The 16,154-nt window shown below is 38.7% G+C and overlaps 1 protein-coding gene across 5 annotated transcripts in view; it reads left to right on the top strand.

Moving 5' to 3' along the window:
* Window positions 1–16,154, top strand: part of PDS5A (PDS5 cohesin associated factor A) — a 133,279-nt gene that overhangs the window by 44,520 nt on the left and 72,605 nt on the right. For all 5 annotated transcript variants that reach the window (XM_008275183.5, XM_070068127.2, XM_008275201.5 and 2 more), the window contains 5 exons: window positions 1,560–1,646; window positions 2,121–2,218; window positions 7,223–7,349; window positions 10,629–10,709; window positions 13,406–13,546. In XM_008275183.5, the coding sequence (XP_008273405.1) occupies window positions 1,560–1,646; window positions 2,121–2,218; window positions 7,223–7,349; window positions 10,629–10,709; window positions 13,406–13,546 (534 nt within the window). The remainder of the gene's footprint in view (window positions 1–1,559; window positions 1,647–2,120; window positions 2,219–7,222; window positions 7,350–10,628; window positions 10,710–13,405; window positions 13,547–16,154) is intronic.

Below are 16,154 nucleotides of genomic sequence, written 5' to 3'. Positions count from 1 at the left end.
TCCTGTGTGGATGGCATGATGCAAGTACTTGAGCTGTCTTCTGCCACTTTTCCCAGGCCATTAGCAGGGAGCTGGATCATAAGTGGAGCAACTGGGATATGACCTGATGCTCATATGGGATGCTGGCGTCACAGTAGGTTGCATTATCTGCTATGCCACAATGTTGCCTGGACTAGTTTTTTATGACCACGGTTGGCTGTCACCCCATCAACAATTTTGTATTCTGTAGTTACAGATACCTGCAGTCTGAGAATATTAAATATGAGTTTCTAGATAGAAAAAACAATTCATAAGTTGTAAATTGTACCACCCATCTTCTAGTCACTTAGTAGTTATCTTAGTTATCAGGTTGACTGTGAGATACTTCAGTGCTTGTATGTAAGTAGTTCTTATTTTACTTAACAGTGACTGCAAATAGTGCAAACTTTTATTTTTTTTAAAGATTTATTTTATTTATTTGAAAGATGAGTTACAGAGTGGCAGAAAGCGAGAGAAAGAGAGAAAGGGTGCAGGGAGGTGTCTTCCATTAGCTGGTTCATTCCCTAGATGGCTGGAACGGCCAGAGCTATACTGTTCTGAAGGTAGGAGCCAGGAGTTTCTTCCGGGTCTCCCACATGGGTGTAGGGGCCCAAGGACTTGGGCCATCTTCCACTGTTTTCCCAGGCAGTAGCAGAGAGCTGGATTGGAAGAGGAGTAGCTGGGATTAGAACAGGATACTGGCGCTTCAGGCCAGGGCTTTAACCCGCTGTGCCACAGTGCTGGCCCGAGTGCAAACTTTTATTACAGCATATTATTATTATTATCATCATCATCATCATCATCATCATCATCATCCTATTATTTCTTAATCTCTTGCTATGCCTAATTTTTAAATTTTATCTTAGATATATTTAGAAGAAAATGTAAATACAGGAATCAGTACTGTATAGTTTCAGGCATGCACTGGGAGTCTTGGAATTTATTCAGTCCAAATAGGGAGACTATAGTAGTCCAGAAATCATTTTGTACCTTACTGATACTATTTTCAAATGAAACAACTAAATAGAACTTCAGAAACAGAGTACTGTCATTTTTAAAAGTGTGACCCTTCGACCAGTCTGTCTCCTGTTTTATACAACTTTGTAGTCCCACATAAAATTCATAACTAAGTGCTAAAACTTAGTATTTACATGTAGAAAATATAATTGAAAGACTCCTGTTCAGCTCCTTAAAATGAAGATAGTTGTTTGCCATGATGCAGGGTGAAGATAGTGAAGTAGAAGCACTACAGTAGAAGCAAAGGTAATATGTTAGATACAAAACCTGATGTCCCTTTTGAATGAGAATATTTAAATATTTATAGAAATAACAAATTTCTAAAAGATTTATTTATTTGAAAGGCATAATAAGAGAGAGACAGGGAAATCTAGTTCATTCCCCAGATGCCCACAACAGCCAGGGTTGTGCCAGGTTGAAGCCAAGAGCCAGTTAGTTCATAATATGTTTATGAGCTATTAGTATGTTATGAAAGAATAAGAAGTATTTGTGTCTAAATTAATACTTTTTATTTTTTTTAACAGGACATATTTTTGTTTATCACCAGACAATTAAAAGGTTTGGAGGATACAAAGAGTCCGCAGTTTAACAGATACTTTTATTTATTAGAGGTAAAAAAAAAAACAAAAAAACAAAAAAAACACTTGATTTACTAAATATCACATTATTTCATTGTTGCAAATTCTATATAGTAACTTTGTAATGTAGAGTAAAACTTTCTTTGTTTTATACAAAACCAGCTTACAAAATCTTTGACATTTCCTAAGGACAATATAATCTTTTTATTGTTCCTTATATCCTCTAAAGATATATTCTATAGATCATTTAAATTATAAATTTTATTTCATCTTTTTTCTCTTTTCTAATGTCAATATATATTTTCACTGCTTATAATTTAATGTATGCCTGCCGACCACTAAATATAAGTGTTTTTCAATTTGAGAAAGTTGATGCCCCCTTAAAGGTCAGAGAACTTTAACACTCATATAATTTTGTATATTGGGTTTTCATAGGCTTTTAATATAATTCTATAAATTTTACTAATGAGCTTGCTTTTGTGTAACTGTAAATTTTTTTTTTTTAAGAATTTAGCTTGGGTTAAATCATATAACATCTGCTTTGAATTGGAAGATTGCAATGAAATTTTTATTCAACTTTTTAGGACTCTCTTCTCAGTGATCAAGTAAGTTAATTCTGAAGCATTTCTGTTTTTTCTTGCTGTGTTTGTTGAAGTGTCCTATACTTTGTGTACAGTACAATGTTTTAGAGTTGTAAGAAGTTGTTTTCCTTAGAAGATAAAACACGGGGCCGGCGCTGTGGTGCACTAGGTTAATCCTCCACCCACGGCGCCGGCATCCCATATGGGCACAGGGTTCTAGTCCTGGCTGCTCTTCTTCCAGTCCAGCTCTCTGCTGTGGCCCGGGAGTGCAGTGGAGGATGGCCCAAGTGCTTGGGCCCCTGTACCCGCATGGGAGACCAGGAGGAAGCACCTGGCTCCTGGCTTTGGATCGGCGCAGCACCGGCCGTTCAGGCCATTTTGGGGAGTGAACCAATGGAAGGAAGACTTTCTCTCTGTCTCTCTGTCTCTCTCTCACTGTCTAACTCTATCAAATAAATTTTAAAAAATAATAAAATATGAAGAGGAAAATAAAATTAGGTTGCAAGAAAACTACCTTTGCCCTTACACTGCCATTTTAAAATATGAATCAGTTTATTGATTGACACTTGTGTGCCCTAATGTGTTCTGGGAGCTATAGACAATAAATAAATGTAAAGTAGGGTCTTGTTTTTAAGAAACTTATTATCCAATAAAGGGAACTGCATAAAGTTATAGAACAAATGATAAGAGACCTTATACGCTGAAGAACTAAATTATGAATATCGTATATACCCTTGGTGTTCCTCTAAGCACATTGACTCTGATATCTTCTCATTGTTGAAATGAGAAAGAAATCTTTAACATTGTCTAAATCATCAATTTATGGAAATAGGGCAATTAATGCAGATAGATGAAGTTTACTGATTTGCCAAGGACAAATTGCTGGACAAGAGAGCCTAAATTTGGAGGTTTTTTTTGTATAGTAAACAAAGTGTCATCATGAGATGTCCTCTAAAGTATTACATTTTTTGGAAACATGTACTTTGTTTTCCTCTCCTCAGCAATATGCACATAATATTCAATATCTGTAAACTATTGTATATTTCATCCAGTTTTTTGGTCATTTCAGATAGTGGAGTAAATTCTTTCCTTCTTGCCATATCTTTACTGGAAGTCTTAAACTGACTGATTTAGATTGATTGGATTTGTAGAAATTTCCACATTATCTTTTGCTTTGTTTCCCTCATCTTTTTTTTTTTTTTCCTTTTTTTTTTTTTTTTTTAAGATTTATTTAGGGGCTGGCGCCGTGGCATAGTGGGTAAAGCTGCTGCCTGCAGTGCCAGCATCCCATATGGGCACCAGTTCGAGGCCTGGTGGCTCCACTTCTGATCCAGTTCTCTGCTATGACTTGGGAAAGCAGTAGAAGATGACCCAGATCCTTGGGACCCTGTACCTGTACCTGCCTTACAAAGGGAGACCTAGAGGAAGCTCCTGGCTCCTGGCTTCAGATTGGCATAGCTCTGGCTGTTGAGGCCAATTGGGGAGTGAACCAGTGGAAGGAAGACCTCTCTCTCTCTGCCTCCCCTCCTCTCTCTGGGTAACTCCTTCAAATAAATAAATAAATCTAAAAAAAAAGATTATATAAATGAAAAACAGACTTAAAGAGAGTCAGGGGCAGAGAAAGAAGTCTTCTATCCACAGATTCACTCCCCAAATGCCCGCATCAGCCAGAGCTGTGCTGATTCCAAGTCAAGAGACAAGTGCTTCTTCCAGGTCTCCTACGTGGGTGTAGGGGACCAAGGACTTGGGCCATTTCATACTGCTTTCCCAGGCCACAGCAGAGAGCCAGATGGGAAGTGGAGCAGCCAGGACTCCAACCAGCATCCTTAAGGGATGCCAGCCCTGCGCCTCACTTCTTTATTACCCTCAAGTATCTATTGGATCTGAGAGACAAATACTCAGGATTGTGGGTTGTTTTTTTTTTTTTTTTATCAAGCTAAATATCTGTTCTTTCCTGCCCACTCAGCACCCTCCATGCATTCCCTCCACATATAGAACCATACAATTGATCCTTCATATTGTTGGCCTTTTGTAAACATAAACAAGGGGCTAGCATTGTGTCATAGCAGATAAAGCCACCACCTGTAACCAGCATCCCATATGGGCAGTGGTTCCTGTCCCAGCTGCTCTGCTTCTGATCCAGCTCCCTGCTCATGGCCTGGCAAAACTCTGTCTCTGTAACTCTGACTTTCAAATAAATAAATAAATCTTTAAAAAAGAAAAAGAAAAATCAATAAAAATATGCTTGAGAGAGGGCTTGCAAGAGGTCTGTTTTTCTAGAAGTTGGTAAAAACTGATGGTGTGGTTTCCCCATCAACTTTTGAAGTTTTTCTTGGTTTTACCACAGTGGCCCAACATGTTTATTATTCATTATTTCAAGTTTTGTGAGTTTTTTTGTTTTGTCTTTTGTTTTCATTTTGTTATTTGAGAGACAAAGAGACTGAGAAAGAAAGCTCCTATCCACTGGTTCACTCTCCAAACACCCACAATTGCTGCAGACTAGAACCTAAACTGCCAGGAACTCAATCCGGGTGTCTCATATAGGTGGCAGTAACTCAGTTACTTTTTTTGTTTGTTTGTTGTGTGTGTGTTTTGACAGAGTTAGAGAGAAAGGTCCTCCTTCCATTGGTTCACCCTCCAAATGGCCGCTATGGCTAGCACGCTACGCCCGACTCGATGCACCAATCCGAAGCCAGGAGCCAGGTGCTTCCTCCTGGTCTCCCATGTGGGTGCAGGGCCCAAGCACCTGGGCCATCCTCCACTGCCTTCCCCGGCCACAGCTGAGAGCTGGACTGGAAGAGGTGCAACCGGGACTAGAACCCGGGGTGCCAGCACCACAGGCGGAGGATTAGCCTAGTGATCCGCCGCACCGGCACCCAGTTACTTTTAACACCTGTTGCCTCCCAGGCTCTGCATGAGAAGGAAGTTGGAATGAAGTGTAGAGCTGGGCATAGAACTCATGTACTCCTGTTTGGGGTACAAGTGTCCTGTTTAGGGTATTGGTGTCTGAGCACAATGCCTACCTGTTGATTTTTTAAAAGCTGTAGGTGAGAGATACTGATATTTACTTTGTATTGATTTAAACTTCCTCATATATTTATAATATAACTATAATTGTTCCATTTTCTTTTTTATGTCCTTGTATACATATTCTGATAAATACAAAAATAAACACAGGTCTTTATAGTCAGGAGGAGCAAAATCTACATATTCTATAGCCAATATAGGTTTGTAACTATTTTTAGTGAATTTATATGAGCTTTTAGTATATTCATCAAGGAGGCCTAAAATTTACTCTTCACCAACTAAGGAAGCAGCCAAGGCCTTACTTTTTATACTTTGTTGATTTAAATCTTTTTTTGAAATTGAGAGAAACTGGGACAACATTTTTAGAACCTTCTGTTACAAGCTCTGATAACTATTTTAGATCAAATTATTGATTTGCAGTATTGGTGAATTAAAACCTCTAGTGGCAAGAGTTACTTTTGTTGGTCTAGACTTAATTTGGGCATTTAGATATGTTTTTATCTTAATTTGAAGAATAACTGAAAAGTAATAAGAAAGAAGACTTGAAAAATTTGTCTTCACCATCTTATTCTTTTTAAAAGATTTATTTATTTATTTATTTGAAAGGCAGAATTACACAGAGAGAAGGAGAGGCAGCGAGAGAGTAGTCTTCCATCCACTGTTTCATTCCCCAGTTGGCTGCAACAGCCGGAGCTGTGCTGATCTGAAGCCGGGAGCTTCTTCTAAGTCTCCCACGTGGGTGCAGGAGCCCACGGACTAGGGCCACCTTTCCCTGCTTTCCCAGGCCATGGCAAAGAGCTGGATCATAAGTTGAGCAGCTGGGACATGAACCAGCGCCCAAATGGGATGCTGGCACTGCAGGTGGTGGCTTTACCATGACGCCACAGTGCTGGCCGCACAATTTTTTTGTTTCCTTAAAATTATAACGCTTTTTGATAAGGATTTGTTTGTTTATTTAAAAGAAAGAGTTACAGACAGAGGAAGAGAGAGATCGATCGATCATCCATCTGTTTCTCACTCCCCAAATGGCCACAAAGGCCAGGGCTGAGCTAGGCTGAAGCAAGGAGCTTCATCTGGATCTCCCATGTGGGTGTTAGAAGCCAAAGCACCTGGGGTATCCTCCACTGTCTTCTCAGGCACCTTGAGCAGGGAGCTGGATCAGAAGTAGAGCAGCTGGGACATAAACTGACACCCATATGGGATCCCAGCATCACAGGCTAACCCACTAAGCCACAACATTGACCCCATTATATCACCTTTTAATCTTTTTTTTTTTTTTTTAATATTTATTTATTTACTTGAAAGAGTTACACAGAAAGAGAAGGAGAGGCACAGAGAGAGAGAGAGCTTCCATCCACTGGTTCACTCCCCAGTTGGCCGCAATGGCCAGTGCTGCGCCGATCCAAAGCCAGGAGCCAGGAACTTCCTCCAGGTCTCCCATGCAGGTGCAGGGGCCCAAGAACTTGGGCCATCTTCCACTGCTTTCCCAGGTCACAGCAGAGAGCCTGATCAGAAGTGGAGCAGCTGGGTCTCAAACTGGCACCCATATGGGATGCCCTCACTGCAGGCAGTGGCTTTACCTGAAGCACAGCACCCGCCCCATCACCTTTTAAGTCTGAGACATATAAGCCAGTGTCCTTTCTTTGAAGCTGACATTTTTATTGGCATTGGTTTAACTCAACACTTGGAATCCTCATTTATAATATAGAGACTTAATTCATTTTAAGTATCTTCTTTTCTCTTTTTCTTTTTTTTTTAAAAAGTCAATAATGTAGAATTCACCTATTAGAAACCAGGGTAGTCTTTTTTTTCTTTTTTAATACTTTACAATAATACCTTTCAGTTGTGCCAATTGTCAACAGAGGGAGAAATGAAATAGGCAAAATTTATTTTGCCATTATTGACACAGTTCCTTCAACTGAAAATCGATTTTTTTGAGATAATTGTTTTAAAAGTGAGAATTTAAATTTTTTTACACCTGAATTTTTTTCTTTTTTTAAGCAATAGCCACAATAAGAAAGTACAAATGCATATGCTGGATTTGATGAGTTCTATCATCATGGAAGGTGATGGAGTTACTCAAGAATTATTGGACTCCATTCTTATTAACCTCATTCCTGCACATAAGGTTTGTATAATGTAAAGATATTAAAGGCTAATATTTAAATTTAGTGCTACATATAAAAATGAATAATTATTTTTGACCATTTGCAGTCAAATGCAGTTCACATTATCACTGTCCAGCCCCACTAAAACATTAGCTTTGTAACTATATTTTCAGATGCATTGCTTACCATTGTATAAGATTTCCCTCAGTTAAGTGCTGTTTACCATTCATAAGCAGTCTTGGATTTATGAACGTTGTGATGTTGTCTTTTGGCTAGTTTAGTTTCCTCTTTATCATAGGTTTAAAACACAAGAGTTTGGATTCCTTTTCAAAATACCTATCCTACCTTTTACATAGGTATTGTCAGAAAAACATTTGAATAGAAGCTAGAGCTGTATGGGTAATGTTAAGATAACAGGGTGATTTAGAGCTAATCATTCCTCTTCATTACCTATTATTTATTTCTTTTTTAAGGCTTTATTTTCTTTGTTTTGAAATGCAGATTTAGAGAGAGAGATCTTCCATCTGGTAGTTCACTTCCCAAATGGCCACAATGGCCAGGGCTGGGTCACGCAGAAGGCAGAAGCCAGGAGCCAGGAGCTTCTACACTTGGATGTAGAAGCCCAAGGACTTGGCAGTCTTCCTCTGCTTTCTCATTTGCATGAACAGGAATCTGGATTGGAAGTGGTGCAGCTAGGATTTGAACCAGCACCCATATGGGATGCTGGTGTTACAGGCAGTAGCTTAATCTGCTATACCACAACGCCAGCCCCCTTATTTCCTTTTTGTGTTTCTTTCTAGCAGGTTCTCCTAAGAAACTGAAGGACTTATCTCCTCACAAGCTCATCCACTGGGCTTTCCTCAAACCCACTCTGCAGTTGATATTTGCCCCACTGGTTTTTTCCTCAATTGGTTCAGTATCCTATTTTCAGATGCTAGATGAATATATCTAATTACACTTAATTCACAAGAAGAAATGACTCATTTTCAATTCTTCTCATGGCTCTAGTAAATAAAATTTTTTATTTTAAAGATTTTTTTATTATTCGATAGGCAGAGTTACAGAGAGGCAGAGAGAGAGGGAGAGCGCAAGCACTGGATCAGAATTGGTGCAGCTGGATTCAGACCGGTGCCCACATGGGATGCTTGCACTGCGGGTGGCGGCTTTACCCGCTACAACACAGCGCTGGCCCTGTTTGCATGTTATTAATTCAAGTGTACCTATCTTTTTTTTTTTTTTTTTTTTAAGAATTTTTTATTTATTTGAGAGGAAGAGTTAGAGATCTTCCATCTGCAGGTTCACTCCCTAAATGGCCTCAACAGCTGGAGCTGGGCCGGTCCTAAGCCAGGAGCCGGGTTCTTCTGGGCCTCCCACGGGAATGCCAGGGTCCAAGCACTTGGGCCATCTTCCACTGTTTTCCCGGGCCAGCAACAGGGAGCTGGACCAGAAGTGGAACAGCTGGGACTTGAATTGGTGCCCACATGGCATGCCTGCACAGTGGGAGGCTTAACTTGCTGCACCACAACACCTGTCCCGAACCTGTCATTGATAAAGATTTTGATAATATGACAAAAAGGAGTATATCTCATGCAGAGAAAAACATGGAGAAGAATAGATGGTGTATTTGGCGTTTGTGTTATAGCTAAATGAGTGATTGCACTGTCCACAGTTGCAGTTGCCCACAGTGAACTACATTCCACAAGCATTAATTTGAAAGCTACTGAAATAATTCCTAAATTTAGAATTGCACGTTCTGAATACAGTGTTCAAATCTTGTACTAATCTGCTTTGTCTCGCCCATGGATTTTCCCTTTGTTCAGCATATTCACCTGTGTCTGCTGCCTGTCAGTTAATCATTTAGTAGTCATCTCAGCTATCAAACCAACTGTAGAGGCATGCAGTGCTTGTGTTAAAGTAACTGTTATTTTACTGAATAAGTAAATCCAAAAATGCAGTAGTAGTTATGGTGGTAATTCAGAAAGCCAAAGGGGAAGCCTTAAAATACTTTAAGAAAAAGTGAAAGCTCTTCACTTCAGGAAAGGAAAAAAATTCGATGCTGAGGTTGCTAAGATCTATAGTAATTGTGAATAGAAAAAACATAGTACAGGTTGAGCATCCCAAATCTGGAAATCCAAGATGGTTCCCCAGGTGGAAAATTCTGCCACTGACTTAAATGTATGATGACTCTGAGTCAAAACACAGACTAAAGATGCTGTATAAAATTACCTTCAGACTGTATGTCTAAGATGTAATATCCATATTAGAAATTCTAATTCATGTCTGGTCCCAGCAATTTCAGAAAAGTGATACTCAAGCTCTATAAGTAGGGTTTGATACTATTTTTGGTTTCAGGCATCTCCTGAGGGTCTTTAATTTACCCTTTTCAGATCAGCAGTATGGGAGTTCCATTAGGTTTTTTGTTTTTTGTTTTTTGTTTTTGTTTTTTTTTTTTTTTTGACAGGCAGAGTGGACAGTGAGAGAGAGAGAAAGAGAGAAAGGTCTTCCTTTGCCATTGGTTCACCCTCCAATGGCCGCTGCGGCTGGTGTACCACGCTGATCCAAAGGCAGGAGCCAGGTGCTTCTCCTGGTCTCCCATGGGATGCAGGGCCCAAGCACTTGGGCCATCCTCCACTGCACTCCCTGGCCACAGCAGAGAGCTGGCCTGGAAGAGGGGCAACCAGGACAGAATCCAGCACCCCGACCGGGACTAGAAACCGGTGTGCTGGCGCTGCAAGGCGGAGGATTAGCCTATTGAGCTGCGGCGCCGGCCTCCATTAGGTTTTATTGGAGTACAACCATGCTTATTTTTTTCATTTTGTATCTAAATGCTTTTACACTACTACACAAGGGTTATGTAGTTGCAGCAGTGACTGTCACCTATAAAACCTAAAATATTTAGCGTATTTCTTTGCCTAGTTGGCAGAACCCTTTTGAGTTGCTTTCCAAATCTATTCTTCCTCAGAACACAAATTGATTTAACAGTGAAGTGATGAGCATGGTGAATTAGAGATGTTGCCAGTTCATACTGGTTAACAGATACAATCAACAGTCCTTAGGATCCTTAGGTCCATAAAATAGTATATTTGCATTTTTTCTATTATTCAGTTTAATTCACTTTGCAACTTCTGTATTTAAGGTTACTTGAGTTCAAGATACTGGGTAATACCTTGAATGGAATTGGCTTTTTTGCTTGTTTTTTGTTAATGTATTAGTAGATTTGAAGACTACCATATTCTATTAATGTTATCTCACAAATTTATTAATTCATTTTAACTTCACATGTTTTTATTGATTTTCAGAACTTAAATAAACAGTCCTTCGACCTTGCAAAAGTTCTCTTGAAAAGAACAGTCCAGACTATTGAGGCATGCATTGCCAATGTATGTATTTCTGTTTATATTTATTCTGTAGTTGTATAATTAATTCTTAATCCATTGTACAAATGTATTAGAATAGCTCATGTATTAGTTTATTTAGAGTGTAAACAGTTTCATCTGCAAATATGAAAGAACTTGAATACCCATGTGTCACTAAAGTTAGAGAAACGTAGCAAAACTTGATAAGCTTTAAGGTGTTTTAATAATGGTACAAAGTAGTGAAAGTTACTTTATGAAAACTTGGCTACAGCTCCTACCTCTTCTCCCAGATATGCTGATCTCATTCATTGTATCCCTCCATCTTTATGGATCTTTCTCTGTTTTCTTTTTTATGTCTGCTAAGTCATTCTTCTGAAATCTTTTTTTTTTCCTCTTTCTTGAATGGCTGTTAGATAGTAATGAAAATAAATTTTTTTTTTTTTTTTTTTTTTTTTTATTTTTATTTTTGACAGGCAGAGTGGACAGAGAGAGAGAGAGACAGAGAGAAAGGTCTTCCTTTGCCGTTGGTTCACCCTCCAATGGCCGCCGCGGCTGGCGCGCTGCGGCCGGCGCACCACGCTGATCCGATGGCAGGAGCCAGGAGCCAGGTGCTTTTCCTGGTCTCCCATGGGGTGCAGGGCCCAAGCACCTGGGCCATCCTCCACTGCACTCCCTGGCCACAGCAGAGGGCTGGCCTGGAAGAGGAGCAACCGGGACAGAATCCGGCACCCCGACCGGGACTAGAACCTGGTGTGCCGGCGCCGCTAGGCGGAGGATTAGCCTAGTGAGCCGCGGCGCCGGCCAGTAATGAAAATAATTTTAAAAAAGCTTTTTGAATAGAAATTTTTTCTGTTTTTTTTTTTTTTTTCTGAAAAATTGATCATTTTGGGAAAGTAAAATATTTGTAATTTCATACCATCCTGGTCTCCCACATGGGTAGCTGGAGCCCAAGAAATTTGATCTGCCACTGCTTTCCCAGGAGCATTAGCAGAGTGGCAGGTTGACTAGTAAAATCATGGATTTTAAAATAAAATCAAAGCTTGAGACTAAAAATTTTCTGTGGTCCAAGGAAAGTTTTCTGTATGATGAGAACACAAATTAGCTAAGTTGTTTTATTTTAATAATTAAGATCCCTCGAAATGTCATCTTTAGAACACTATTAACAACCTAATTTTTTTCATAGTAAGTAAATGTCCATTGTATTATTTAAAGTGTTAATAACAAACTTTCATCACAGCTGTTGTATTTAAGACAGTGAAACTACATACTAAGATTTCTTTCTGAGAAAGCTGATGAGCCTGATGTTGTTGAGTAACGTTGAGCATTGTATAGTGCATATTATGAAGACTTGTGAATTAAAGCACTGCTGGTTCAAAGTTAATGATTACAAAGCAAATAAGTATTCACAGTTCAGTTTCTTTTTCATTCCTTGACCTTCTGGTGCTCCATCAATTTTATACATCATCCATTTTATGCTCCATCTATTTTACACATTTGAAGGCTTTGTTCCTTATTCCTTTTTCTCTGCCACCTTTTCTTTTAGCTTCATGTAAAAGTAGTCAAAGTAGTCAAGGTATTACCCCCTCTGGAGCTCCATTGCGGTACTAGACCTAAGGAACCAGTCAGATCAGAACTGAGGAGAGTTTCAAATACACCATCGCAACTCATCATAAACATTTTAACTGTCTGATCCAAGCTTGTGGAGCACACAAATCAGAAAATAATCCCCTTCTTCAGTGTAATTTTTTCCTTTCCTATTTAGTACCATATAATATTCTCCGTTGGAAAGGTGCTTTGTACTGTCCAATCTTTGTGTCAAGTGCCATTTTATACTACTATGAATTCTTGCTCTCCCTTTCCTTCTAAACCATGACTTTCTCTATGTCCTGAAGTTCATTGCATCTTCCCTAGCCCATAATTGAGTATTCAGTGACCTCTAGAGTTTGTCCTTCTGCTTCTCTTGATATATTTTCAGTAGCATTATGACCCCATTTCTCATTAGCTTTGATAAAATGATTAAAATCCCTCATATTCCAATTGATGAATCCCTGTGTTAGAAGCTTTTTTTTTTTTTTAAACTCTTCTTTATTAAGGGGTTCAGCTTCATCAGTTTTAAGCTATTCTTTCTGTGCCTGTGCTGCATATGGTAGGACTTCAAGGTGGCTTGTAGCCAATACCAATAGTTTTTCTGTAATACAGAATTTATTTTTCCAGTATCTCAAATAGGGAAAAACTGGAAAAGCTAGACATTGGGCTATTTTGGAGGTTGAGAGCCTTTAGTGCTTTAGGTTTACTAACACAAAGTGCTTCCCTGAAATATACATGAACAGCATAGGTAATTTGGCTTTCTTGTTCAGGTGGCTCAGTTTACTCTGTGAATGTAATCTGTTCAACATCCCAGTTCTGCTTTACTTGTCTCCTTGTAATGTATTTGATGGGATGTTTTATAAAGTTCATGGAGAAGTGAAATTTTAAAATGTTTATTTTGGTGTAGAAAATGTGTTTTCCACATATTTTGGGGTACCTTTGTGTTATCTTGAGATTTATTTCTTCTTCTGTTACTTAGATGACTCATCATATAGTAATTTAATCACTTCCTCTATGTCATCCCTTCAATAGTATATGTAATGCCTGATTATTTTTTTTTTAAATCGTACACTAATGGAAAATTTGAAATTTTATATGAAATATTTTATTTTTGTTTTTACTGTCTCCTATAGTTTTTCAATCAAGTCCTGGTGCTGGGAAGATCATCAGTAAGTGATTTGTCAGAACATGTGTTTGATCTGATTCAGGAACTTTTTGCTATAGATCCTCATTTATTGTTATCTGTCATGCCCCAGCTTGAATTCAAACTGAAGGTAGGATTGACTGATTTTCAAACCCTTTAAATGTTCAAGAAAAAATGTGTATCAGATAGTTTTTGTATAACTGTAGAAAAATTAAATCTGAGTTAAATTGATTATACTTGTTTATAAATTTTTTAATCATTTGAATAAAATAATATTTCTTGTGGACAAAAAGAGAATTATAGAATTTCAGTATATCTAGTTAAATATCCACTGATAAACAGTGATACAATTAATAGAAATGGTATTACATTAGACATTTTAATATATTATTAAGAGATATTTATGATAACTGTTTTTAAAACATCAAAAGATTTTTTTAAGATTTGTTTATTTTTAGTTTATTTGGAAGGCAGAGTTACAGAGAGAGGTAGAGAAAGAGAGGTCTTCCATCTAATGGTTCAATCCCCAAATGGCTGCAACTACCAGAGCTGGGCCAAGCCGAAGCCAGGAGCCAGGAGCTTCTTCCAGATCTCCCATGTGGGTGCAGAAGCCCCAGTACTTGGGCCATCCTCTACTGCTTTCCCAAACATATTAGCAGGGAGCTGAATTGGAAGTAGAGCAGCTGGGACTTGAACCAGCACCCATGTGGGATGCTGGTGCTGCAAGCTGGGGCTTTAACCTGCTGTACCATAGCCCCAGCCCCCGAAGGATTCTTAATTTGGGCTCCAAGGGAGTTGATCATAACTTTGAGTCAGTATAGGTCTAGGACAGAAATTTTATATAACTTTTTGAGAGTGCTTTTTTTTTAATAGCCAGCTAAGCAAGGAATTCTTCAAGAAAAATATGAAAAACTTATGCTCAACCCTGACTTCTAGCCAAACTACAGAAGATAACACCTTATGTTTGCCTACTATTTTTTACTTTTGTAAGACTTATTTGATCCATAAGACAAACTGTGATATAATTAAAACCAACATTACAGTTTGGATTTTTGAGATGAAATGCTTCAGATATTTTGCCCCTAGCATAGTTAAACCAGATTTAAGGTTAAAACTCAGATTTTCAAACACTTAAAACTTGTATACATAATTGAGTTGTCTGTATTGTCCTTATTAAAAGCATTTGCTATCTATATAGGTTGAGCATCACAGATCCAAAAATCCCAAATATTCCAAAACCAAAACTTTTTGAGCACTGACGTGATGGCACAAGAGGAAAACTCTACCCTTGATTTTATCATGTGGTGTGTCTTAGTCAAAATAAAAGCTTCATAAAAATTGCATGAAATTACTTCAGACTATATGAAAAGGTGTTTGAATAAGACATAAGTGATTTTTTTGTGTTTAGACTTGAGTAACATCCCCAAGATATTTCATAATATATATCCAAATATCCCAAAATCTGAATTCTTAAACATTTGTTATTCTAAGCATTTCATATGAGTGATACTTAACCTGTGTTAGAAAGGATGTCAGACCAATAAGGGTTTTTTCTTTTTTTAAGATTTTTTATTTACTTGAAAGGCAAAGTTGCAGAGAGGCAGAGGCAGAGAAAGAAACAGAGAGAGGTCTTCCATCTGCTGGTTCACTCCCCAAATGACTGCAACAGCCAGAGCTAAGCTGATCCAAAGCCAGGAACCAGGAGCGTCTTCTGGGTTTCCCACGGGAGTGCAGGGGCCCAAGCTCTTGGGCAATCTTCCACTGTCCTCCCAGGCCATAGCAGAGCTGGACTGGAAGTGGAGCACTTAGGACTCTATCCAGCACCCATATGGGATCTTGGCACTGCAGGTGGCAGTTTTACCCACTATGCCGCAGCACTGTCCCCAAGAGTTTTTTGTAAGAAACAATGGTTGTAGGGAAAAATATTATAGAAAATAAGATTTCATTTTCTTACCATTAAAGAGTTTATTGTGACAACAGTCTGAAGATGTTTCTGTAATAAGTTATTTCAAAATATAGGCATTAAAATATTCCCCCCAATCTGTCCTGGAGTCTGTATATATAACGTCAAATCTCTTTAGCCCTTAGATGAATCTCTCACTGGAGAATGGGGGCACAACATTAGGAACCAGATTGTGGACTTAATGTAAACTGAAGGAAGTTATTGTAAACTGTGGCTTTTCCCCAAAATGGGTTTTGTTTGATTCATTTTATTTTTAGATCATAATGATGTTTTTCACTTGTTACTTGCCCACAATTAATGAGTTAACTTAAAAAATGAAAGGATTTTACTTTTAAGGTTCAGGTATATAAGTTTTCATTTTTTTTTTTTTTTAAGAAAATCAGAAGATCTGACAATATTGGGCCCTTATTTCGTACATGATAACAAAGTGGTAGTAGAATTTGTGTAATATCGGCTTTTTTTTTTTTTTAATGCATAGGCCATTCTTGCTTGACTGCCCCCCCCCCTTTTTTTTTATAGATTTATTTATTTATTTGAAAGTCAGAGTTACACAGAGAGAGGAGAGGCAGGGAGAGAGAGAAAGAGAGGTCTTCCATCAGATGGTTCACTCCCCAGATGGCTACAACGGCTGGAGCTGTGCCAATCCGAAGCCAGGAGCCAGGAGCTTCTTCCGGGTCTCCCATGCGGGTGCAGGGGCCCAAGGACTTGGGCCATTTTCTACTGCTTTCCCAGGCCATAGCGGAGAGCTGGATTGGAAGTGGAGCAGCCGGGTCTC

The sequence above is a fragment of the Oryctolagus cuniculus genome, chromosome 2 (assembly GCF_051225735.1).
Source record: "Oryctolagus cuniculus isolate XC-2025 breed Fujian yellow rabbit chromosome 2, ASM5122573v1, whole genome shotgun sequence".
Taxonomy (NCBI): domain Eukaryota; kingdom Metazoa; phylum Chordata; class Mammalia; order Lagomorpha; family Leporidae; genus Oryctolagus; species Oryctolagus cuniculus.
The sequence above is the reverse complement of the archived record's forward strand: the minus strand, read 5'-3'. Positions and strand labels throughout refer to the sequence as shown.